At 41.0% G+C, this 24824-nt stretch overlaps 1 protein-coding gene across 32 annotated transcripts in view; it reads left to right on the plus strand.

Moving 5' to 3' along the window:
• Positions 1–24614, plus strand: part of EIF4G3 (eukaryotic translation initiation factor 4 gamma 3) — a 375758-nt gene extending 351144 nt beyond the window's left edge. For 30 of the 32 annotated variants that reach the window (XM_077971386.1, XM_077971367.1, XM_077971281.1 and 27 more), the window contains 7 exons: positions 3379–3504; positions 4936–5017; positions 7459–7557; positions 17362–17508; positions 19091–19172; positions 21446–21592; positions 23599–24614. In XM_077971386.1, coding sequence (XP_077827512.1) covers positions 3379–3504; positions 4936–5017; positions 7459–7557; positions 17362–17508; positions 19091–19172; positions 21446–21592; positions 23599–23780 — 865 coding nt within the window. In that variant the 3' untranslated portion in view covers positions 23781–24614. The remainder of the gene's footprint in view (positions 1–3378; positions 3505–4935; positions 5018–7458; positions 7558–17361; positions 17509–19090; positions 19173–21445; positions 21593–23598) is intronic. The other 2 variants (XM_077971365.1, XM_077971377.1) reach the window with 1 other exon arrangement.
• Positions 24615–24824: the final 210 nt, after the last annotated feature.

Genomic DNA, 24824 nt, shown 5'->3' on the forward strand with positions numbered 1-24824 from the left:
TAAATCTTGTTTTGTGGTCTAACATATGCTCTATTGGGGAAAATGTTTTATTTGCACTTTAGAAGAATATGTATTCTGCTGCTGTTTAATGGAATGTTCTGTATATTTTTATTTGGTTTAAAGTATAATTCAAGGCCAATGTTTCCTTACTGATTTTCTGTCTAGATGAGTTGTTCATTGTTTAAAGAAGGGTGTTGAGGTCCCCTACTCTTGCTGTACTGTAGTCTATCTTTCCCTTCAGATAATTAATTGCCTTATGTTTTTCGGTACTCCGATGTGAGATGCATATGTATTTATAACTGTGATATCCTCTTAGTAAATTGATTCCTTTATCATTACATAATGACCTTTGTCTCTTACAGTTTTTTACTTAATGTCCTTTTTGTCTTGTGTAAGTATAGCTACCCTTGCCCTCTTTTGGTTTCTGTTTTCATGAAATATCTTTTTTCTTCTCTTCCTTTTCAGTCTGTTAATGTCCTTACTAGTAAAATGAGTCTCTTACAGACAGCATATGGTTGGATCTCATTTTTCATTTATTTATTTTTTAAGTTTTGAGAGAGAGTCACACTCTCTCACCAAGGCTGGAGTGTAGTGGCGCAATCAAGGCTCACTGCAACCTCTTCTTTCTGGGCTCAAGCAATCCTCCTGGGTAGCTGAGACCATAGCCATGTATCAAGATGCCTGGCTAATTTTTTTTATTTTTTTATAGAGACAGAGTCTCCCTACATTGCCCAGGATGGTCTCCAACAACTAGGCTCAAGTGATCCTCCTGCCTTGGCCCCTTCAAGTGTTGGGATTATAGGCATGAGCCATTGCACCTGGCCAGATCTTATTTTTTAATCTATTTAGCCACTCCGTCTTTTGATTGGAAAATTTAATCCATTTACATTTGATATAATTATTTATAGATAAGGACTTGCCACTGCCATTTTGTAATTTGTTTTCTGGTTATTTTGACAATACCACTTTCAATTGTGGTAGCATTATTTTGCTTTTTTAAAAGATTTCTTATCGGAACTTTACTGCATTAAAATTTTAAAATATTTTTCTTTTAATCGTGTATCCCTTTCTACATTTAAAATTTTAGACAAAAACCCAGTATATAAAATGAAGTGGAGCTTTTGTGATTGAAATGGGTGGAGGGATATCTGCAGTCTCATCTATGTAGACCCTACCAAAGTTCAGTCCAATGGCTGTGGTTTTTTCCCTGCAGCCAAAGAACAGCCTGACAGTCCAATGACTGTGATGGTCACTACATGCCAAGAGGCAAGGGTATGATGTAGCTCTGTTTCATTTTTTCAGCTTTTAGAAAATACGTGTGGTACAAAGCATTATTATAGGCTATGTAGTAGTGCAAAGACATAAAAACAGTTATTACCTAGGTGCTTCCGCACACTTAGGATTTTTCTTTTAGAATCATGCAACAGGATTTAGGAACTGTAAACCTGAAAAAACAATAAGCTCCTTACAGGCTTGTTCTCTGGAAATCCTATGTTCAGCTAAAAAAGGTTTTTGTTAGCAGTATAGATTTGACCACTGATTGTATTCTGCAGACTGTCCCATGATGAACTGACTGATCAAGGAGTAAAAAACCAAGGCAAGAATATGGGTATATTTTATTTGTAATGAGGTAAAATATATGAGATAAAAATAGCAGCAGATATACTGCTGAAAGACCAGCATGGCTACAGTTGTCTCTTGGGCCCATTGAACAGCTTCATTTATGCTGCTAGCCCATGGAGCAGGAGTTGGCAGGGTCAGGTGGTTAACCTAGAAATCCTGGAGTCCAGCTAGATTATATTCCATCAGGAGTACATTAACTGAACCCAAAGTATGCACATAATGAGAGAACCTGCAATTATTTGACATCTATTTGCCATAGCACAGACACTGTCCTCGGCGTCAAATAATTGCAAGCTGTGAGGTCAGAAAGTTGGAATTAAGGATTCATGAAGCCCGGAGTTAGGTAATATGGCTGAGCTGCAAACTGTTTTGAAATGGCAGCTTCAGAATGGTGACCCTGCCCACGGTAGTAGCTGTTTTTAAGTGAAAAGTTTTACTGACATGTAGGCCTCTGAAAAAAGGGTGGTGTACTTTGGCTAGAACCTGGAACTGCAGTGGAAAAGCACACATTTTACAATTGTAGAGATCTGAAAGGGCATGCATACAATTACCACCTGCTCTTAGCCCTTCAATTCATTCCTCCCTTTCCTTATGACTTGCAGTTATGTGTATGTCTCCTGTAGTTAAATTCATTTGCTTTTGTACTTTTTAATATATTGTATATGGAAATAATTAACAACATCTTGAGTTGTTTGTTTCTACTTCCAAGTGAATAGCTGTGATTTTTAGCCTACGTAAGACTGCTGGTATTTTATATTTGATTTTCCTAAGTTTTACATTTAATTCCCATTTGCTTGACATTGAGAAATAGTTATAATTCATAGGACAAAAGTCTGAAACCATTAGCTTTTCTGTAGAAATAGAACAGTTTGTAACATGTAATAATGATGGTAATGTTAGTAATGTTGTCAGACTCTTTTATATCCATCCAGTTTTTTTACCCATTGTAAGGTTCCTCAAGGACACAGATTTTTGCCTTTTCTTTCTTTCTTTTTTTTTTTTTGAGACGGAGTCTCGCTCTGTCACCCAGGCTGCAGTGCAGTGGCCGGATCTCAGCTCACTGCAAGCTCCGCCTCCCGGGTTCACGCCATTCTCCTGCCTCAGCCTCCCGAGTAGCTGGGACTACAGGCACCCGCCACCTCGCCCGGCTAGTTTTTTGTATTTTTTAGTAGAGACGGGGTTTCACCGTGTTAGCCAGGATGGTCTCGATCTCCTGACCTCGTGATCCGCCCGTCTCGGCCTCCCAAAGTGCTGGGATTACAGGCTTGAGCCACCGCGCCCGGCTTTTTGCCTTTTCTTTGTGTCAGATCTTTGTTACAGTAAGTGTTTAGTCAGTGCTTTTGATTGACTCAGAGGACGTGATATTCAACTGTGGTGAATTCTTTATAGTACGGGATTAAATGGATAGTTTTTCCCCTAGAACTTCACAGGACTGTCCTCTTTTTCATCATTTAAGGCTTTCAAATGTCACCTTTATATGGAGGTGTTTTCTGACCTCCTTCTGGTACCATAGTTCATGTTCTTCAGAGTATTAGCTCTATCTGCAAGTATGCTTTTGTCTGTTCTAGTCTTTTTCCCCACGCTGACATAATCTCTTTGAGAATGGTAATGTGTTAACCAGTTACTTTGTGGCTAGACTGTACCTAACATAGCAGGTGATTAATATGTATTTGTTGATTGATTTTTTTATCTTTTTATTTAATCTTAACTTTTGAATTACATTTGCATGTTATTTTTACCCCCATTCCTTTTCAGTTTTTCAGAAACTTTGGAATTGGCAGATGACATGGCCATTGATATTCCCCATATTTGGTTGTACCTTGCTGAACTGGTGACCCCCATGTTAAAAGAAGGCGGAATCTCCATGAGAGAACTTACCACGTAAGTTATACTTGTTTCTCTTGATAGATGTCAGGTAGAACTGACACATAACTCACCTGCTAGCTCTCTAGCATAGTACTATCCCATGGTTGCTTTTGGAGACTCCTGAATGCAGCTTGTGACTCTTAAAGACTTCTGATTTCAGTGTAAAAATGTTACATTATGCTAGGTCTACACCTGAGATATGTTGGGGATATGATAGCCCTGTGGTCTGTTGAGGGTAGTTGTGATAATAGATTGGCTCCAGAATCGTGTAACTGGAAGATGACTGCTTCTAGAAGCTTAATGTTAATCTGGCTTTTGTGTCTATCATTGCACTAGTGCTGTAAGTAGTTATATTTTCCCACTGTAGCTTGTCAGACTGCGGTACCCCATAGTACATGCTCATGATTATAATAAAAGAAACAGATCTCAAGTATTCCTAAGTTTGGATATGAGTGGGGAATGGATGCTACATTATATAGACCAGTGGTTCCCAAACTCTGTTCTTTGAAACACTAGTGTTTCCGCAAAAGTTGTTTATATAGTCAAACTTTGCACACTGCCATGTCCCTTTTCTTTGAGATTAACAAAACATATTTAGCATATTAAAGTTTATGAGAGTCCTATAATAAAGCAATAAATAAAAAGTAGTTAGCTTTGTTTAATTCAGCATTGCATCACTTAAAGTATAGATATCCTATGGAACACAGTTTGAGAAATACTGATTTAGACTATTAAAAAATTGGCCCCTTCTCTGTTTCATCCATAATTTCATCTATAAAGAAAAGCTTCCTTTCTTAAAAATACTTTATATACGGCCAGGCACGGTGGCTCACGCCTGTAATCCCAGCACTTTGGGAGGCCAAGGCAGGCGGATCACAAGGTCAGGAGATCAAAACAATCCTGGCCAACGTGGTGAAACCCCATCTCTACTAAAATGCAAAAATTAGCTGGGTGTGGTGTTGCGTGCTTTTAATCCCAGCTACTCAGGAGGCTGAGGCAGGAGAATCGCTTGAACCAGGGAATTGGAGATTGCGGTGAGCCGCGATTGCGCCAGTGCACTCCAACCTGGCGACAGAGCAAGACTCTGCCTCAAAAAAAAAAAAAAAAAAAAAAAACTTTATGAAAGCATCACAACTCCCTGTTACCTAAGATGCTTCTTGTTTTAGCTTGAAGCAGACCTTATATAAACAAACAGATTACCGAGTCTGAGCTTTGTGTTGCTTCTATCACTGAAGTGGTTAAAGAAAAAGGTAAAAACCAAGAACTCGCATGTTCCTTTTCAGGAACTTCTCCTGAAAATGACTTAGAGCATGTCCTGGAGCTTTGGCTTGCCCAGTATTGTTTAGGTTGCACAGTGTCTGGCTTTTTGTCACACATTGTTTGCCTCTTGTTCTAGAAGAAAGGATTTCTTCAGAGGTACTTATTCACTGCTCCTGTCTTTTACAGAGAATTTAGCAAACCTTTACTTCCTGTTGGAAGAGCTGGGGTCTTGCTTTCTGAAATATTGCACCTACTATGCAAACAAATGGTGAGTGTTAAACTGAGTGTCAGCCTCAACAGCATTATTAGGAAGGGCAGTGCAGTGATCTTGATCTTGGGTTATCTGTGAATAGCTTAGGTCTCAGGGTGCAAGAAATTCTATTTCCTTTTATTCTTTGAAAAAAGAGTGAGGTCTCTGCTTCAACCCAGTTTCTTTCTGAGGTGCATTTGTCCTTCTGTTTACTAATATCGTGGGGAAGACTTATCAAATCTCGACTAGATTTGGTATAATTCTAAAGAATCTCAAGACGTGTTATTTGTGGTTGGTGATTTTTTCTTCCCTTGAAACAAAATGGGTATATCATTTATATGTTTTAATAGATTTCAACGAAAAGCTCCATAGAGCTGGAGGCTGTCAGTCTATAAAGTCTGTGGCAGGCTGTCAGTCTATAAAGTGGGAACAGATAAATCTAAACCAATAATTTCAAAAGAGTGTGAAAGTGCTCTGTTAAAGTCTAAGAGGTTTGGGGAAGTGTCGTGGCATCACAAAGGGAATTAAATGTCTAGGATGAGAGGGACGAGAGATGTCAAAACAAAATAGAACTCAGAAATGAAGATTCTGGAGTGATTTCTGACTTACACCTGACCCAAAGATATTGGATGATAGATTTTAACGTTTAAAGCCAGTGTTTCATTCCTCCCTCTGATACAGAAGTCCTTCTGTATCCCATTTGTGTGGTAGTTATTCATAAAGAGATGCACTAAATATCCTGGTCTCTAGTTCTGTTGATTATTTGTTAATACTACTCTTTGCTTAATGGCACTAAAATTTTTACTGAACCCTAGTTTTTATGTCCAAAATTTCTTCCTCTCTGACCTACTTGACTTTAGTCCTTATTTAAAACTCACATTCTGGCCAGGCATGGTGGTTCATGCCTGTTATCCCTGCACTTTGGGAGGCCGAGGTGGGCAGATCACGAGGTTAAGAGATCGAGACCATCCTGGCCAACATGGTGAAACCCTGTCTCTACTAAAAATACAAAAATTAGCCGGGCGTGGTGGCATGCACCTGTAATCCCAGCTACTCAGGAGGCGGAGGCAGGAGAATCACTTGAACCCGGGAGGCGGAGGTTGCAGTTAGCCAAGATCATGCCACTGCACTCCAGCCTGGCAACAGAGCAAGACTCCATCTCAAAAAAAAAACAAGAACAAAAACTCACATTCTGGCCGGCACAGTGGCTCATGCCTGTAATCCCAGCACCTTGGGAGGCCGAGGCGGGTGGATCACTTGAGGTCAGGAGTTGGAGACCAGCCTGGCCAACATGGCGAAATCCCATCTCTACTAAAAATACAAAAATTAGCCAGATGTGGTGGCAGGCACCTGTAATCCCAGCTGCTTGGGAGGCTGAGGCAGGAGAATCACTTGAATCTGGGAGGTGGAGGTTGGAGTGAGCTGAGATCGTGCCACTGCGTTTCAACCTGAGCTACAGAAAGAGACTCTGTCTCAAAAATTAATAATAATAACTAAAAATAAAACTCACATTCTTACTTTTATGTGTAGAAACAGCACAACCCTACTTCTAAATAAAACTAAATTCTCATAGAGTATAAGCTTTGGAGCTAGATTCCTGGGTTCAAATTCTGGTTCCACCATATTTTCAGCTGTGCCTTGGACAAGTTACTCTATGAAGTAATTAATATATGCCTCTCAGGTGACAGCCACAGCCTCAGACCTGGCACTTTCCTTTTCACTGTGACTTTCTCCAGCTAGAGGACTTGCACCTCTTCACGTTTTTCTACCTGACAACAGCTCTTCTTTATTGTCTCTCTTGGGCTCAACCTTGTGCTTCTTGCCCTTGAAACACTTCTCATTCCTGGTTCAGGAACAACAGCTGCCTTAAGCCTCCTTGTATCAGGCAGCATCGCTGTGATCTATTACAAAGAGGGATTCTAGTGAGGCTTCTCGAATGGCTTTAATAGCAGATACATACAGAGCTATCTACGAAAAGACACAGTGTGGAATTTATAAACTCTATGTATTGGACTTTTTTTGATGTTTATATTTATAAACCCCAAATAACCAGCTTGTAGCTCCCCAGATTAGTCACCTCATAAATAAAGTATTTAACCTTAAGCAGCTGTACTTCAATTATTCACCATTATATTTATATGCATTCAGACATAGTTTGAAAGTCACAGGTCTTAAGAGATTAACTTTTTATCAGCGAGGAAAAGTTTGTTTTTGAGACGGGTCTTGCTGTGTGTGTTGCCTGGTCTAGACGCACACTCCTGGGTGAAAGCTATCTTCCCACCTCAGCCTCCCAAGTAGCTAGGACTACAGGTGTACACCACCATGCCCCACTGGAAAAGTTTTGATTTTTTAGCTTTTTGGGTTTTGCACTCTTTGACTTCAGGCAAATCTTTTTTTTTTTTTTTTCTATTTCTTCTTCCACTGTGAAAGTAAATGGATTGAATTTATCTCTATTTTAGAGCCATAAGAAAGTGGGAGCCTTATGGAGGGAGGCTGACCTCAGCTGGAAGGACTTTTTACCAGAAGGAGAAGATGTACATAATTTTCTTTTGGAGCAGGTAAGAACAAGGCTTACCTTTTGCTGTTTGATAGTTGATCTGTTTCATAGAGGAAATGAAGGTAATTGCCTTCGTATTCCAGTCATTAAAATTACATCAAAATAGGAATTTTGGTAAAGATGTCATTTTAAGTTCATGCTTTTTTTTTTTTTTTTTTTTTTTGAGACGCAGTCTTGCTCTGCTGCCCAGGCTGGAGTGCAGTGGCCGGATCTCAGCTCACTGCAGGCTCCGCCTCCCAGGTTCACGCAATTCTCCTGCCTCAGCCTCCCCAGTAGCTGGGACTACAGGCACCCGCCACCTCGCCCGGCTAGTTTTTTGTATTTTTTAGTAGAGACGGGGTTTCACCGTGTCAGCCAGGATGGTCTCGATCTCCTGACCTCGTGATCCGCCCGCCTCGGCCTCCCAAAGTGCTGGGATTACAGGCTTGAGCCACCGCGCCCGGCCAAGTTCATGCTTTTAAAGCCACTCTGCAACTGTGTGGTCATCAGATGATTGATGTTTAAAAGAAGAAAATGTAAAAGACTTAGCAACCTGTAGAAAAACAAGCTCCAGGAAGCAGAAATGAAGTTGACAAGTAAAGCAGGGTGACAGAGCCAAAGCTGTCTCCTGATTTCTGGGTCTGATGGCAGGCAGAAGCAGCCAGAAGTTATTCTGTGGGGAATGGAGACTTGTTATTATAAGGTGGAAGATTAGAGACAAGCTTATAACTTGAAACTGCACAGGTAAATAAGTGCAAGGAAGTAGACACAGTCTTATACTCAGGGTATAAGACCCAGGCTATAAGTCTTATACCCTTATACTTAGCTATCCCGCCTACTGACTTGGTAACTAAATCCAGAAATCTACAAAACAGAAGACCCCATGGTCAGTATAATCTGGTCCTACAGGAGGATTTGTAGGCTGTTAGATTGAGGTAACCATAAAACAAATTAGATCAAGAAAAGTAACAGAAAGAAAACAAAACTCTCTCAAAACGTTACTGAAAATCGAAATCTTAAAACTCATGAGGAAAACTAAAGCTAAGACAGCCAACAAAATCAGGAATAAGGAGAAGAAAAAATCACCGTAGATAAAAAGAGAACAAGAATGCAATCTGAAAATGACTTTAAAATAAGTATATTGTTCTGGATAAAGACATTATATTAGGTTGCTATGCACATTAGCTTTCTTTTTGGTTGTAGTCTAGAACACTGAAGAACTTTCTTGCCACAGCAATAAGAACCTGCGTGAAGCATAACTTCTGATGTGTTGCTGGACTCAGAAGAGGTGGAAGTAATTTCCTTCAAAGGGACAAAAAGAATTAATGAGGGGGAAAAGCCAGAGATGAAACCTGAACTATGAATAGTAATTACATGTGAAAGGCATCTTGCCCAAAGGACACATAGCCCAATGGGAAGATACTATTACAAATGATGTCAGATGTCATGGAAAAAGTTGACTTAGTCCCAGTTCAGTATTACCTTGGCTCCCAGAAGAAGCAAATCAAAATGCTCTTTGGAGAAACATCCTCAACTTAGGTCCCCTTATTTTCTACAAATACAAGTTATCTAAATATATGAGTTGACACTGGTGTTCATTTAGCATACAATTAAAGAAGTAAAGATAAAAGTAAACAGACAATAAGTAGTAGATTTAGATCCCATGGACTTGAGGTAATGGAATTATCATTCAGAATATAAAACAATACCATATTAAAGAGAAGAAATCACAAAAATGAGCAAACAAGAGACTAGTCAAAATGGTTAAAGAGATTTGGAAAAAAAAAAAAAAAAAGGTTGGGTGCAGTGGCTCATGCCTATAATCCTAGCACTTTGGGAGGCTGAGGCAAGAGAATCTCTTGAAGCCAGGAGTTGGAGATCAGCCTGGACAACATAGTGAGACCTGTCTCTACTAAAAAAAAATTAGCGGGGCCTGGCGCAGTGGCTCACGCCTATAATCCCAGCACTTTGGGAGGCCGAGACAGGCGGATCATGAGGTCAGGAGATCGAGACCATCCTGGCTAACACGGTGAAAACCCGTCTCTACTAAAATACAGAAAAAAAAAATTAGCCGGGCGTGGTGATGGGTGCCTGTAGTCCAGCTACTCAGGAGGCTGAGGCAGGAGAATGGCATGAACCCGGGAGGCGGAGCTTGCAGTGAGCCGAGATCACTCCACTGCACTCCAGCCTGGACGACAGAGCGAGACTCCGTCTCAAAAAAAAAAAAAAAAATTAGCTGGGTGTATTGGTGCACCTGTAGTGCTAAGCTACTCAAGAGACTGAGGCAGAAGGATCACTAGAACCTGTGAGTTTAAGGCTGCAGTGAGATATGATCACACCACTGCACTCCAACCTGAGAGACAAAGCGAGAGCCTGTCAAAAAAAAACAAAACAAAAAACAAATAAACAAAAGCCACACACACACACACACACACCCCAAAATCTGTAGGTAGCTATCTAAGATATGTTGATACGTTAGGAGATTTGGAGGAAAGAATGAGAGACCATCTAAACTATCTTAATTGGAGTCCCAGAAGGAAAATTAGCCTGAATGGAGAAGAGGCAATATTTGAAGAGACAGTGGCTGAGACTTCTAGAAGTGATAAAATATACAAATCTATAATGAAAGTCCATATATGCCATACAGGATAATTATATTTTAGTGAAACTGCATAATACCAAAGACAAATGAAAGATTTTAAAGAAACTGGAAAGAAGAAGCACATTACCTATCTGCCTCCCCCTCAAAAAAAAAATACACAAAAAAATAGACTTTGCAATAGGAACCATGAAAGCCAGAAGATGGTAGAATAATCTCACAGTGCTGAGAAACGAACAGTAAATTTAGAATTGCCTGTGCAGCTAATCTAACCTTTAAGAATTAGGGCAATGCACACTAAGAAACTTAACAACATACTTCTAAATACACATGGGTCAAAGAAGCAATGAAAAAGGATAGTAAAAAACATTTTTAACTGAATGAAAACGAAAACACAACATGTCATTGATATTTAGAAAAGAAGAAAGGTCAATAACCTCAGCTTCAGCCTTAAGAAATTAGAAAAATAAGGCCGGACACAACGGCTCATGCCTATAATCCCAACACTTTGGGAGGCCAAGGCAGGAGGATTGCTTGAGCCCAGGACCTTGAGAGACCAGCCCAGGCAACACAGCAAGACCCTACAACCAAAAAAAAAAAAACAGAAACAAAAGAAAGAAAGACATTAGAACAATAAGAGCAAATGAAGCTCCAAGTAAATAGAATAAAGGAAATAATAAACATTTTATCAGAAATCAATGAAATAGAAGACTTTTTAGAGAAAAACCAGTGAAATCAAAAGCTGGTTCTCCAGGAGGCGGAAGTTACAGTGAGCTGAGATTGCGCCATTGCACTCCAGCCTGGACAAAAGGGCGAGACTCCGTCTCGGAAAGAAAAAAAAAGCCTGTACTTTGAGAAGATAAAAGTGATACCTCTAGCAAGATTGATCAGGAAAAAAAGTTTAAAAAGAAGGTACAGGCCGGGCGCGGTGGCTCAAGCCTGTAATCCCAGCACTTTGGGAGGCCGAGACGGGTGGATCACGAGGTCAGGAGATCGAGACCATCCTGGCTAACACGGTGAAACCCCGTCTCTACTAAAAATACAAAACATTAGCCGGGCGAGGTGGCGGGCGCCTGTAGTTCCAGCTACTCGGGAGGCTGAGGCAGGAGAATGGCGTGAACCCGGGAGGCGGAGCTTGCAGTGAGCTGAGATCCGGCCACTGCACTCCAGCCTGGGCGGCAGAGCCAGACTCTGTCTCAAAAAAAAAAAAAAAAAAAGAAGGTACATATTGCTGATATCTGGAATGAAAGCGGTAACATCAACACAGATTCTGTACATAAAAGTGGGTGAGGAAATTTTATGAATAATCTTTATGTCAATAAATACATCAGCCAGGCATGGTGGCTCATGCCTGTAATTCCAGCACTTTGAGAGGCCAAGGCTCAAATTGCTTGAGCCTAGGAGTTCAAGACCAACCTGGGCAACATGGTAAAATCCCATCTCTACAAAAAGTACAAAAATAAGCCAGGCATGGTGGTACATGCCTGTAATCATAGCTACTCAAGAGGCTGAGGTGGGAGGATTGCTTGAGCCTGGGAGGTCAAGGCTACAGTGAGCTGTAATCCTGTCACTACACTCCAGCCTAGATAGCAGAGTGAGACCCTGTCTTCAAAAAGAAGTAACTCTAGTTGAATACATCGATGTAGTTGAACTAGTTGAAATGAACACATTTTTCTTTCTTTTCTTTTTTTTTTTTTTTGAGACAGAGTTTTGCTCTTGTTGCCCAGGCTGGAGTGCAATGGCATGATCTTGGCTCACCATAACCTCAGGAGAACATAAGTGATTCTCCTGCTTCAGCCTCCCAAGTAGCTGGGATTACAGGCATGTGCCACCACGCCTGGCTAATTTTGTATTTTTTGTAGAGATGGGGTTTCTCCATGTTGGTCAGGCTAGTGTCGAACTCCTGACCTCAGGTGATCCGCCTGCCTCGGCTTCCCAAAGTGCTGGGATTACAAGGGTGAGCTGCTGCGCTCAGCCACAAATTTCTTAAAAGATACAGACTACTAGAGCTGTCTCAAGAGATGGATAACCTGCATATCTATTAAAGAAATTGAATTCATAGTTAAAAGTATTCCCACAAAACAAGTCCAGGCTTAAATGGTTTCACTGGTAAACTCTACCAAACATTCAAAGCGGAAATAATACCCATTTAACAAAAGAGTTGTACAACTATTCAGAATATTGAAGAGGAGCAGGTACTTCTATAAGGCCAGCATTAGTCTGATACCAAAACCAAAGACATTTCAAAAATCTGTAGAGCAATATATCTCATGAACATTGAGAAATTGAACAATGAGATCACTTAGACTCTGGAGGGGGAACATCACACACTGGGGCCTATTATGGGGAGGGGGAGGGGAGAGATGGCACAGGGAGTTATACGTGATATTTACATCTACAATGTAATTTGCATTTACATTTACAATGACGAGTTGATGGGTGCTGACGAGTTGGTGGATGCAGCACACCAACACGGCACAGGTATACATATGTAACAAACCTGCACGTTGTGCACATGTACCCTAGAACTTAAAGTATAATAAAAAAAATTGAGAAAAAATTCCCAATACAATTTTAGAAAATCAAATCCAACAATATATAATAAGAGTAACACATTATAATAAGGTAGGATTGGCTGGGCATGGTGGCTCACGCCTGTAATCCCAGCACTTTGGGAGGCCGAGGTGGGCAGATCACGAGGTCAGGAGTTCGAGACCAGCCTGGCCAACATGGTGAAACCCTGTCTCTATTAAAAATACAAAAATTAGCCGGGTGTGATAGCACGTGCCTGTAATCCCAGCTACTCGGGAGGCTAAGGCAGGAGAATTGCTTGAACCCAGGAGGCAGAGGTTGCAGTGAGCCAAGATCACATTACTGCACTCCAGCTCTGGGTGACAGAGGAAGACTCTGTATCAGGAAAAAAAAAATAATAATAATAATAATAATAATAACGATGTAGGGTTTATCCCAGAAATGTAAGGTGGGTTTAATATTTGAAAATTGATGTATACATAATAGGGAAGATGGTGAAGTATACATAATAGGGAAGATGGTGAAGTATACATAATAGGGAAGTATACGTAATAGGGAAGGTGGTGAAGCTCCAGGATTCAGTCCCTCCACTGACACAACTATTGAACTGGCAAGATCTGTTAAAGCCAACTGTTTTGGAACTGTGGAGTCTGGTTAAATACATGCATTATCAACACCAGGGAAATGCATGATGAAAAGAGTCTGATAAATTTCAGTGAATTTAGGAATTTTGCATAGAACCTACCAGCACCCAGCCCTGTGGCAGACCGCTAGGAAATTGGCATCACACCATTTCTGGTGCAGCTTGCTGGTGCCAGGTTGAATAATAAGGACTTCATTTTCCAAGGATTGGCGTTGTGTCTTTTAATCTGCCTGGCAGTTGACTGAGAGGCCAGTGCTGGGGCTGGCTGTTATTTCAATCCTTTCCAACTAAAGTAGCTTTTAGGGCTGTAACTATCAAAGTATTTAAGCAGTAGTGTTATGGGATCTCTGGGGTGTTGATTTTTTTGGCCAGAAACCTCTGTGACCATGGCACCTTTGCCTGAGTTCTCGTCCTGTGTCCAGGAAGAATGAGGTATGCAAACAAGTGAAGGGTGAAGAGGAGTTTTAGTGTTAGAACAGCTCAGAGGAGTGGGTAGCGGATCACGAGGTCAGGAGTTCGAGACCAGCCTGGCCAACATGGTGAAACCTCGTCTCTAATAAAAATACAAAAATTAGCTGGGTGTGGTAGCACACGCCTGTGATCCCACGTGCCTGTAATCTGCCATCACGGCTCTGGAGAGGATAGCTCCTCTCCACAGGCAGGTCATTTGGACATTTCTGCACGTCTCTGAGGCTCTCAGTGGAGAGGGTAGCTCCTCTCTGCTGGCAGGTCATCTCTGTAGCTCTCAGCAGAGAAGGCATTCTTCTCTGCAGCTGGTCCTCCCATCATCTCTCTGCCCTCTTTGTCCTCTGGCCATCTTCTGCCCTGCTCTGGCTAAGCCCAGGGCTTTTATACCTCAGAGGGGAGGAAATGCATGGCGACTGGTCCATAGGCAGCCATGGTTGGGCCTGGAAGAGGCACCATGATGCCCCACTCCAGTCTGCTGGACTGGCACCCCAGCCTTTAGTTCCTCCCTGGCCTGAGGGTGGGGCCTTACTGGGGACCCTGCCCCCTTCTACCCGGGACTCTGTCTGCCTCCTGCTGCCATTCATGGCCCTGGGGCTTGGTCCCAACCCCACTCCAAGATCAGAGAGCAGACACCCCTGAGCCTGCAGGGACAGGGGGTCCTTCCTGGGGCACCTGAGAGTGCAGACTGCGGAGATGCCCAGGTTCCTGCATGCCTGGGAGGGCAGCCACAGCTGCACCCCAGAGCTCCCACCCCACCAACTCAGAAGAGGCAGGGCTCTCCCTTGTCCCGTCTCCTGCCTGCTTTGTGGAACGGGAGGCGCAGGTCTGCAGCCGCGGGTCAGGCAGCTGTGACAGCACCCAGGAGGGGAGATCCTGCCTGTTCCCTGATCCCCCAAGAGCACAGAGAGGCTCGGATCCATAGCTGCAGTTTGGGTGACTCTAGGAGGGCAGGGCTTCTGCCTGTTCCATAGAGCAGGAGGCCTGGGTCTACAGCTGTGGTTTGGGTGGCTGCAGTAGCACACGCAGCTCCCATCCCAACTCAGAAGGGACAGGGCTCCCACCAGCTCCATGCAGTGTACAGCACCAGCTGCGCCTCCCTCCTGCAGCCAGCGTAATGGCAGCAGCCACTGCCATCAATAGTATCTCTCTCTCTCTCTCTGTCTCTCTCTCTTTCTCTTATCTCTCTCCTCTCCTCTCCCCTCTCTCCTCTTTCCTCCTCCTCCACTCCCTCTCCCTGACTCCTCTTTTTCCTTAAATTTAACTTTTATTTTAAGGTCGGGGTACATTTGCAGGTTTGTTATATAGGTAAACTTGTGTCAAGAGGGTTTGTTGTACAGATTATTTTGTCATCCAGGTATTAAGCCTAGTACCTATTATTTTCCCTGATCTTCTCCCTCCTCCCAACCTCTGCCCTCTGATAGGTTCGTGTGTGTTGTTCCACTCTATGTGTCCATGTGTTGTCACCATTTAGCTCCCACCTATGAGTGAGAACACGCAGTATTTGATTTTTTGTTCCTGCATTAGTTGGCTAAGGATCACTTGGCCTGGGAGGTCAAGGCTACAGTGAGCCATGGTAGTGCCACTGCACTGTAACCTGGGCAAAAGAGCAAGACCCTGTCTAAATAAATAAATAAATATGAGACTTCAGTTTAAAAGAAAAAAAAAGCAATCAGAGGTCAAGGCTGCAGTGAGCTGTGCTAGTGCCATTGCACTGTAACCTGGGTGAAAGAGGAAGACTGTGTCTAAATAAATAAATATTTTTTTTCTTTCAGTTTAAAAGAAAAAAAGGCAAAATAATATATACATAATAAAATGAATATATAAAAGTGTTTAGAGTATAGTTTGAAAAATGAGGTTGAAAAAAACTTGGCCTGTATCTTGACTTAAAGATAAAGCTTAAAGAGCTTATGGCCTTAATGTTGTGGTTTTTTGCATATATTGGAGCATCATGGATTGGATATGTAGTTAACCAATACTGAATCAGAAAAACTGTTTGTAATATTGAGCCACGTTTCTAAAACCTTATGGAACTGGGTGCAGTGGTACACACTGTAGTCTCAGCTGCTCGGGAGGCTGAGGCAGGAGGATCTTTGAGTCCCAGAGTTCAAGTCCAACCTAGCAACATGAGACCTCAAGTCAAAAATAAATAAATAATAAAACCTTATTGGGAAGTATCATTTAGAGATGCTACATAAGTGGTAGAAATGGAACAATCAGATGACAGAATTCAAGACAGTGGTTTTCACTTTGTGGATTGGGGATAGGGTACAGGACTATACCAGAGTATTCAAGGGTATTAGAGAAGACCTAATGTGAGTAATCCTTAGTATATTCATCTTTATGGTTTTTGTGTAAAGAAGCCACATGAAGCAAGGCATACGTACATACCTCATTTCTTTAGTCCCTTGAAAATTATGAATAATTTTGATTATAGATTTTTTTTTTCTTTTTGAGACAGGATCTCACCCTACTGCCAGGCTGCAATGCAGTGACAGCTCACTGCAGCCTCAACCTCCCATGCTCAAGCAATCCTCCCATCTCAGCCTCCTGAATAGCTGGGACAACACGCCACAACACCTGGCTAATTTTGGTATTTGTTTTGGTAGAGACGGGGTTTTGCCATGTTGCCCAGGCTGGTCTCAAACTCCTGGACTCATACACTTCTCCTGCCTTGGCCTCCCAAAGTGCTGGAATTAATGGCATGAGCCACTGCACCCAGACTGATTATAGATTTTTTAAAACTATGTATCTACGTGCTAAACAATTACAGCATCATTTCTCACACCTATATTCAAAATGGCCATAACTTAACAAAGCCAAAACTATCGAGTTTTGATACCAATACTAATATTAAACTATAGGTTTAATATTAACCTAATATTAACCTATCGAGTTTGCTGAGTACCAATACTAATGTTAAACCATAGGTTGCAGAAAGGGAGTGAAACTTTACCCTTTTCTAGGGCTCCTATCCTGCCTTAAAGAGCTATGTTGCAGCTAAGGGGAAGATTGAAGCTCAAGATTATTTGCATGTAACCATAGCCTAGAGATAATTATAGGGGGTTTATTTCCTTCCTTTTTAAGATACACAGTATGAGAAGTTGGAAAAATATTCAGAAGGATAGTGGACTACAGTCTTTCAAAACTATAATACAAACAGGTTGGGCGTGGTGAGTCGTGCCTGTAATCCCAGTACTTTGGGAGGCCAAGGAGGGCGGATTGCTTGAGCTCAGGAGCTCAAGACCAGCCTGGGCAACATGGCGAGACCCCTTCTCTACTAAAAATACAAAAAAATAGCCAACTGTGGTAGTGCAGGTCTGGAGTCCCAGCTATTCAGGAGGCTGAGGTGGGAGGATTGCTTGAGCCCGTGATGTGGAAGTTGCAGTGAGCCAAACTCCAGCCTGGGTGACAGAGCAAGACCCTGTCTCAAAAAAGAAACAACTACAAACATAAAATAGCCTCTGCTGATCATTCTGATTCCGTGTAAAATAGAAGACATAACCTATGACTTTGTTCTTCTCTCAGGATGATAATAACATAGAATTATATTAATATATTAATATGTTCCTCCTTTTATGTTTCAGAAGTTGGACTTCATAGAGTCTGACAGTCCCTGTTCCTCTGAAGCACTTTCAAAGAAAGAATTGTCTGCCGAAGAGCTGTATAAGCGACTCGAGAAACTCATTATTGAGGACAAAGCGAATGATGAACAGATCTTTGATTGGGTAGAGGTATAAAGACTATGTCACCTTCCCTGATATCTCTAAGGAAAGATTCTTGTGGGATCCCCTTAATTCGCTTACCTATCTGTTCACTTCATGAGTTTTTAACCTTAATGATTAGTTTTTAAATGCTTTTGTTTTGCCATCCTTAGAAAAGAGTAATATTTTTCTCACCACTTAAAGGGGTTAAGTAATGCTTGAGATTAACTTTAATTCACATTAAAATTCAGATGAAAAAGCAGTATTGGCACATGTAAAAATAGTTACATGCTTCTGAGTAAGCAGTCATTAAAATACACTGCAGTTGTGGTGTCATTCTTTCATAGATTGAGTAGATTATCTTAATATGGATTATTTATTGGTGAATAAAATATGTTTTTAAGTGGTTGTACTTCCAAATGTACAAGTACTTAACACTGTATAATTGAACGAGTAGCGGATAGGCCGTGGGGAGGACCCTGAAAAGTAAATACTCTTAATTCAAATATTTGCATATAGAACTGGCAATAGCCAAATTATTTTTCAATGAATTGGATATTTAATTTTAGCAAGAATGTGCAAAAATGTGACTCATGTGGTCCGGACGTGATGGCTCATGCCTGTAATCCCAGCACTTTGAGAGGCCAAGGTGGGCAGATCACAAGGTCAGGAGTTTGAGACTAGCCTGGCCAACATAGTGTAACGTCTGTACTAAAAGTACTAAAAAATTAGCTGGGCATGGTGGCAGGCGCCTGTAGTCCCAGCTACTCGGGAGGCTGAGGCAGGAGAATCGCTTGAACCTGGGAGGCAGAGGTTGCAGTGAGCTGAGATCGCACCACTGCACTCCAGCCTGCGTGACAGTGTGAGACTCTGTCTCAAAAAACAAAAAAAAAGTGACTCATCTGTTGTTCTTAGTGCCAGATTGGTCCTGATTTTCAGGAGGATAATTTGTCTGGTGTGCAAGGATATCTTTTTTTGTTTTTCGGTCTTTTTTGAGATGGAGTTTTGCTCTTATCGCCCAGTCTGGAGTACAGTGGTGCAATTTTGGCTCACTGCAGCCTCCACCTCCCAGGTTCAAATGATTCTCCTGCCTCAACCTCTGCCTGCCACCATGCCTGGCTGATTTTTGTGTTTTTAGTAGAGACACGGTTTCATCATATTGGCCAGGCTGGTCTCGAACTCCTGACCTCAGGTGATCCGTCCTCTTCAGCCTCCCAAAGCGCTGGAATTACAGGCATGAGCCACTGCAATGGGCCTGTTTTTTGTTTTCTTGAGACTAGGTCTTGCTCTGTCACCCATGCTGTAGTACAGTGGTGCAGTCATAGCTTACTGCAGCCTCAAACTCTTGGGATCAAGCAGTCCTCCCACCTTAGTCTCCCAGGTAGCTGGGAACAGAGGCACAGGCATGTGCCACAATACCAGGGTTTTTTGTTTTGTTTTGTTTTGCTTTTGTAGAGATAGGGTCTCACTATATTGCCCAGACTGGTCTCAACTCCTAGCCTCAAGTGATCCTCCTGTCTCGGCCTCCCAAAGTGTTGGGATTACAGGCGTGATCCTCTGTGCCTGGCTAAGCAAGGTTATCTTTAATTGTTTTATTTCTTTTTGACTTCAGGCTAATCTAGACGAAAGCCAGATGAGTTCACCTACATTCCTTAGAGCTTTAATGACTGCTGTTTGTAAAGCAGCTATTATAGGTAAGTAACATTTCTGAAGGCAGCTCGTAACATCTGAAATCCCCATTATGTCAACTACTAAGCATACAGTTTGATGTTACATTGTTTTCAAAACTTGACCTATGTAGCTCACTTTTCTGTGCACTGTCCTTTCTGTCTGTGATGCCTGGTTGTCTCAAGCATGGAGACAAATAGCTCTTCCGCCTACAGAGAACCCAGATCTAACCAGCTACCACATGCCTTGCATGCTCCTTGGGTTGTTTTTTACTACATTGTGTGTAGCTTTTTCTTTATCTTTTCACCTCTAACATTCAGGGCTGCCGCCTCCTTCCAATCATGAATTACAATGAATGGGTTGAATATTCTTAATCTAATTATCAGTATAGGGTTATTCTCATCAAAAAAGTCATTTTATATAAGTACATATATGAAGAAAAAAATACCAACAGTTTGTCCTGTTCTTCATTGACTTTATTTTATATGATAAGACACTTTTACTGGTTTATGAATTATTAATATTGATAGGATTAGGATCAGTAGAAATCCTAAATATTCCAAGCTGTATACAATATTTAACATTATTCAATGAAGACATGTCTTTAGTTTCAGATAGAAATTCATACTTCTGTCACTGGAGTGAGAAAAAAAATTCATCAGCACAAAAGATGTCTCAGAATTTCAAGTCTGTCTGTATTATTTTTGAAGACAGCTTCCTGCCACTTAATATAGCTTCAGAATTGTAATTTAAGATTTACAATGACTTTATTTTCAGTGTTCTTTAATGAGATAAATAACAAAGCTAAGTAGAAAGTCTTCATGAAATTTTTAAAAATCATTTTCAGTATCCATAGAACCATCATAAGACTTTCATGTTTTAAAATTCGAGTTGGGAAGTCCAAAAGCTGTTGGTTTTTGTTTTCTTGAGATGGTGGGGGTCACTATGTTGCCCAGGCTGGACCAGAACTCCTGGGCTTAAGGGATCCTATCGCCTTAGCCTCTTGAGTAGCTGGAATTACAGGCATGAGCCATGAGGCCCAGCACAAAGTCTGCTTTTGAAAACAAAATTGTGTCTTAGTGATAACTTACAGATAATATAAGCCCTTATGTGTCTTCACACTGAGGATGCTTTGCATTTCTCAGCCCCTTTTTATCATTCCTTTCCCTCAAAAGGCCTGGCTTAGGTATGCTATCTGCCACTGCCACAGTTAATTTTTATCCTAGTAATAACAAAATGGTTCCAATTATTTTACCCTTCTGAAAAGATTTGTATTAAGTGTCACTTTAATTTCCTTTTCTAATGTTGCTTTTTTTATGTTGCTTTTTTTAAGTACTCACTTGAAATTCCTACTCTATGTTTCACTTATTTTTGATTGACAAATTATGATTGTATATGTTTATGGGGTACAATGTGATGTTTTGATATATGTGTCCAATGTGGAATGAATGAATCAAATTAATTAACATATCTATCACCTCACTTACCTTTTTTTATGGTAAGACATTTGATTAATTTTGCTTTTGTAGTTTGTCATAAAACCACTGTCACCGTTTCATTATAATTAAAGATAATTGGGTATGCTACCCCGAGGGAAACCAGCATTCAAAATACATCCCCCTCCATGTTTTTTATTATTTGTGAGAGAATGTCTCATTAATAATTTCAGAGCATTTTGGATTTCAAAATATTTGCCTTAGACCTTCTTGCCTCCTCTTCTCTTGTAGAGCCATATGGGTCCTTTGTACTCAGAAAATTGAAAATGAGCCAAGTGCAGTGGCTCATGCCTGTAATCCTACCATTTTGGGAGGCCAAGGCAGAAGGATTGCTTGAGCCCAGGAGTTCAAGACCAACTTGGGCAATATAGTGAGACCTTGTCTCTATTATTTAAAAAACTAAAAATTAAGAAGAAGAAGAAAGAGGCCAGGAGTGGTGGCTCATGCCTGTAATCCAAGCAGTTTGGGAGGCTGAGGCAGGTGGATCGCCTGAGGTCAGGAGTTCGAGACAAGCCTGACCAACATTGTGAAGCCCCATCTCTGCTAAAAATACACAAAAAGATCAGTCAGGCGTGGTGGCAAGCACCTGTAGTCCCAGCAACTTGGGAGGCTGAGACAGGATAATCGCTTGAACCTGGGAGACAGAGGTTGCAGTGAGCTGAGATCATGCCACTGCACTCCAGCCTGGGCGATAGAGCGAGACTCTGTCTCACAAAAAAAAAAGAAAAAAGAAAGAAAGAAAATTAAATATAATTCTATGTTAACTCCTTAAATGTAATTCCTAGTTCTTCTATCATCTTTAGCCGACTCTTCTACCTTCAGAGTGGACACTGCTGTTATCAAGCAGAGAGTGCCGATCTTACTCAAGTACCTAGACTCAGATACAGAGAAGGAACTGCAAGCACTTTATGCACTACAAGCATCGATAGTAAAACTCGATCAACCTGCCAGTAAGTTTATCTCATGTTACAGTTAATCCAACCAATGAGTGAGATTTATCCAAGCCAGGACTTAGAGATGATTTAGGGTTTGAACATTGGACAATAAAAGAATCACTAATAACAAAAACTCATATAACTAACTTTAATAAATCTGAATTTGGCCGGGTGCAGTAGCTCGCGCCTGTAATCCCAGCACTTTGGGAGGCCACGGCGGGCAGCTCACTTGAGGTCAAGAGTTCAAGACCAGCCTGGCCATCATGGTGAAAACCCGTCCCTACTAAAAATACAGAAATTGGCCAGGCACAGTGGCTCACGACTGTAATCCCAGCACTTTGGAAGGCCAAGGCGGATGGATCATGAGGTCAGGAGATCGAGACCATCCTAGCTAACACAGTGAAACCCCGTCTCCACTAAAAATACAAAACATTAGCCGGGTGTGGTGGCACGCGTCTGTAATGCCAGCTACTTGGTAGGCTGAAGCAGGAGAACCGCTTGAACACAGGAGGCGGAGGTTACAGTGATCCAAGATCACGCCACTGCACTCCAGCCTGGCGACAGAGTGAGACTGTCTCAAAAAAAAAAAAAAAAAAAATACAAAAATGGGCTAGGTGGCGTGTGCCTGTAGTCCCAGCTACTCGGGAAGCTGAGGCAAGAGAATCACTTGAACCTGGGAGGCGGAGTTTGCAGTGAGCCAAGATTGTGCCACTGCACTCCAGCCTGGGCAACAGAGCAAGACTCCATCCAAAAAAAAAAGAATTTGTTATATGCTTGTATGAAAAGATCACAACAAGAAAACTATTTAGATTAGGTTATTTCATCCCCATTCCAGGGCAGGCCTAACAAAACTTTCTACAATGATGGAAGTATATTCATACCATTGAGTATGGTAACCATGAGCCACATGTGGCAGTTCTATACTTAAATGTGTCTGTTGTGACTTAGGAACTGAATTATTGACTTTAAATTTAAATAGCCATGTTTGGCTAGTAGCTTCCATATTGGACATCACAGGTCTAGGGCATGAAGATGGTTAATGATGTTGAGGATGATACTCTAGAATCTTTAGACACCCAACAAAGACCCTAAGTATAGTTTATTTACCATGGTATATTTACTAAGGAGTTTCAGAATCGTTTTTAGTTAAGTGTTATGATTAATTCTTGGCTAATGAAACAAAGTAACCTGTACACTTAAGTCTTAGTGATACTCAGTGTTAACTAGTGATTTTTATTACATCTTGAAAATTCAGTTGGAATTTGTTAAAGTGGGCAGTACATAGCTATGAGAGAGAGCACTCAAGTAGTTCTTTGGTACTTCCTTAGTTTTGCTTTTGTAAAATTCCTTCTTCCCTAGTCCTGCTGAATCACTCTGGGAGATAAAGGAAAAGATCAAAGCAAATTATCCTTATAGTATAATTGAAGAGTCAATCTACCGTGAATCAGATAATTTGATAATATTAGCTTGACTAATATAATTACAAAGATAAATCTTTTAAAAAAGGCTGAGGCATGTGGATCACCTGAGATCAGGAGTTTGAGACCAGCCTGGCCAATATGGTGAAACCCCGTCTCTACTTAAAATACAAAAATTAGCTGACCGTGGTGGCGGGTGCCTGTAATCCCAGGTACTTGGGAGGCTGAGGCAGGAAAGTTGCTTAAACCCACAAGGTGGAGGTTGCAGTGAGCCAAGATCACACCACTGCACTCCAACCTGGGGACAGAACAAGATTGTCTCTCAAAAAAAAAAAAAAAAAAAGGAAAAAGAAAGGAAGTTCAAATTGAACAAAATAATAGGAATAAAAAATAATTTAGACTGCTTCAATATTTTTTTCCTCTCCTTTGAACAAGTTGTTGGGCTGTTTATACTGTCAAGAGCAAGTATGGTGAATTGTCATTATTGCTTTTTTCTGGGGGAATTAATGCACATTTATTCAGTCATTCATTATTTTGAAATACATTCTTTTCCTCATAACTACAGTGTCCCAAAGCTTATAGTTTATTTTCACCTCCTTGCAGATTTGCTGCGAATGTTTTTTGATTGCCTGTATGATGAGGAGGTGATCTCCGAGGATGCCTTCTACAAATGGGAGAGCAGCAAGGACCCTGCAGAGCAGAATGGGAAGGGCGTGGCCCTGAAATCTGTCACGGCATTCTTCACGTGGCTGCGGGAAGCAGAAGAGGAGTCTGAGGATAACTAAAACTTCAAATACACAAAAGGAAACAAACAATTTAAGTATTTTTTTAAAAAGTTTCACGTCTTCGCCAATCACAGTGCAGCAAGGCCAATTCTCGCAGAAACCCCCACGTGTGCACGAGTGGGAGAGGGGAAAGAGAAAAAAAGGTGATCATGGAGGAAAAAGGTACTGGAAAAAAGTAAACTTCAAACCTTAGGGCGGGAGCACTAAAACCAAAATACATGTATTATTTATAGAAAATATTTTCTGTTTTAATCTTTTCTTTTTAAACAAGGACTAAAAAAAATGTTTAGCAAAAAAAAAAAAAAAAGTTGAGAACTTTTAATTTATTTTAAGGACTGCAAATGCCAGTGTAATTTTTTAATTTGCAGTTTCTGTAAACAACTTGTATAATAGAAAAGCAGAGAAATAAATTTCCCTCCCCTTCAAGATGCACCTCATGTTTGTTTTAAGGTATAGCATTTAGTCCAGATTTGAGAAAGTTTGGGGTGAACAAGGTAAGAAAGATTTTTTTTTTTGGCATCAAATCTTTCTGCCTGCCTCTCAGCTTGCTTCAGAAAACTTAAAAAATCACAATAGTAATCAAAACATACATAACATTGAAACAGAAGGAAATGCTGTGGACCACAGAACTCCAAGAATTGTTTAAAAAAAAAAAAGTGCTACCCTGAGAAAAGTACTCTTAATATTCTGGAAATCTTTAGAGCAACTTTAAGGCTTGTAAATACATAGAACAAATATTTAAAAAAACAAAAAGAAATTGACTCAATACTATTTCTTTTCACTTTGAAAATATAAAGAACAAAATAAAGACAAACATTGCAAGTTTAAAAAAAAGTAAAGTGACTTCTCCTTTGGACAGCTGCTGCATGTGTGCCCATTCCTGGGGGTGCTGTCTGGCTATTTATTGTCTAATTCAAATCACTCCTGAGGTGGGAGAGAGAAAACGAGAGAGATTGAGAGTGTGTGTGTGTGCGTGTGTGCGCATGTATGTGCATGCACATGTATGTATGTATATGTCTCTACTCACTGAAAAGGCAAGCTACT

This window comes from Macaca mulatta, chromosome 1 (genome assembly GCF_049350105.2).
Source record: "Macaca mulatta isolate MMU2019108-1 chromosome 1, T2T-MMU8v2.0, whole genome shotgun sequence".
Classification (NCBI taxonomy): Eukaryota; Metazoa; Chordata; class Mammalia; order Primates; family Cercopithecidae; genus Macaca; species Macaca mulatta.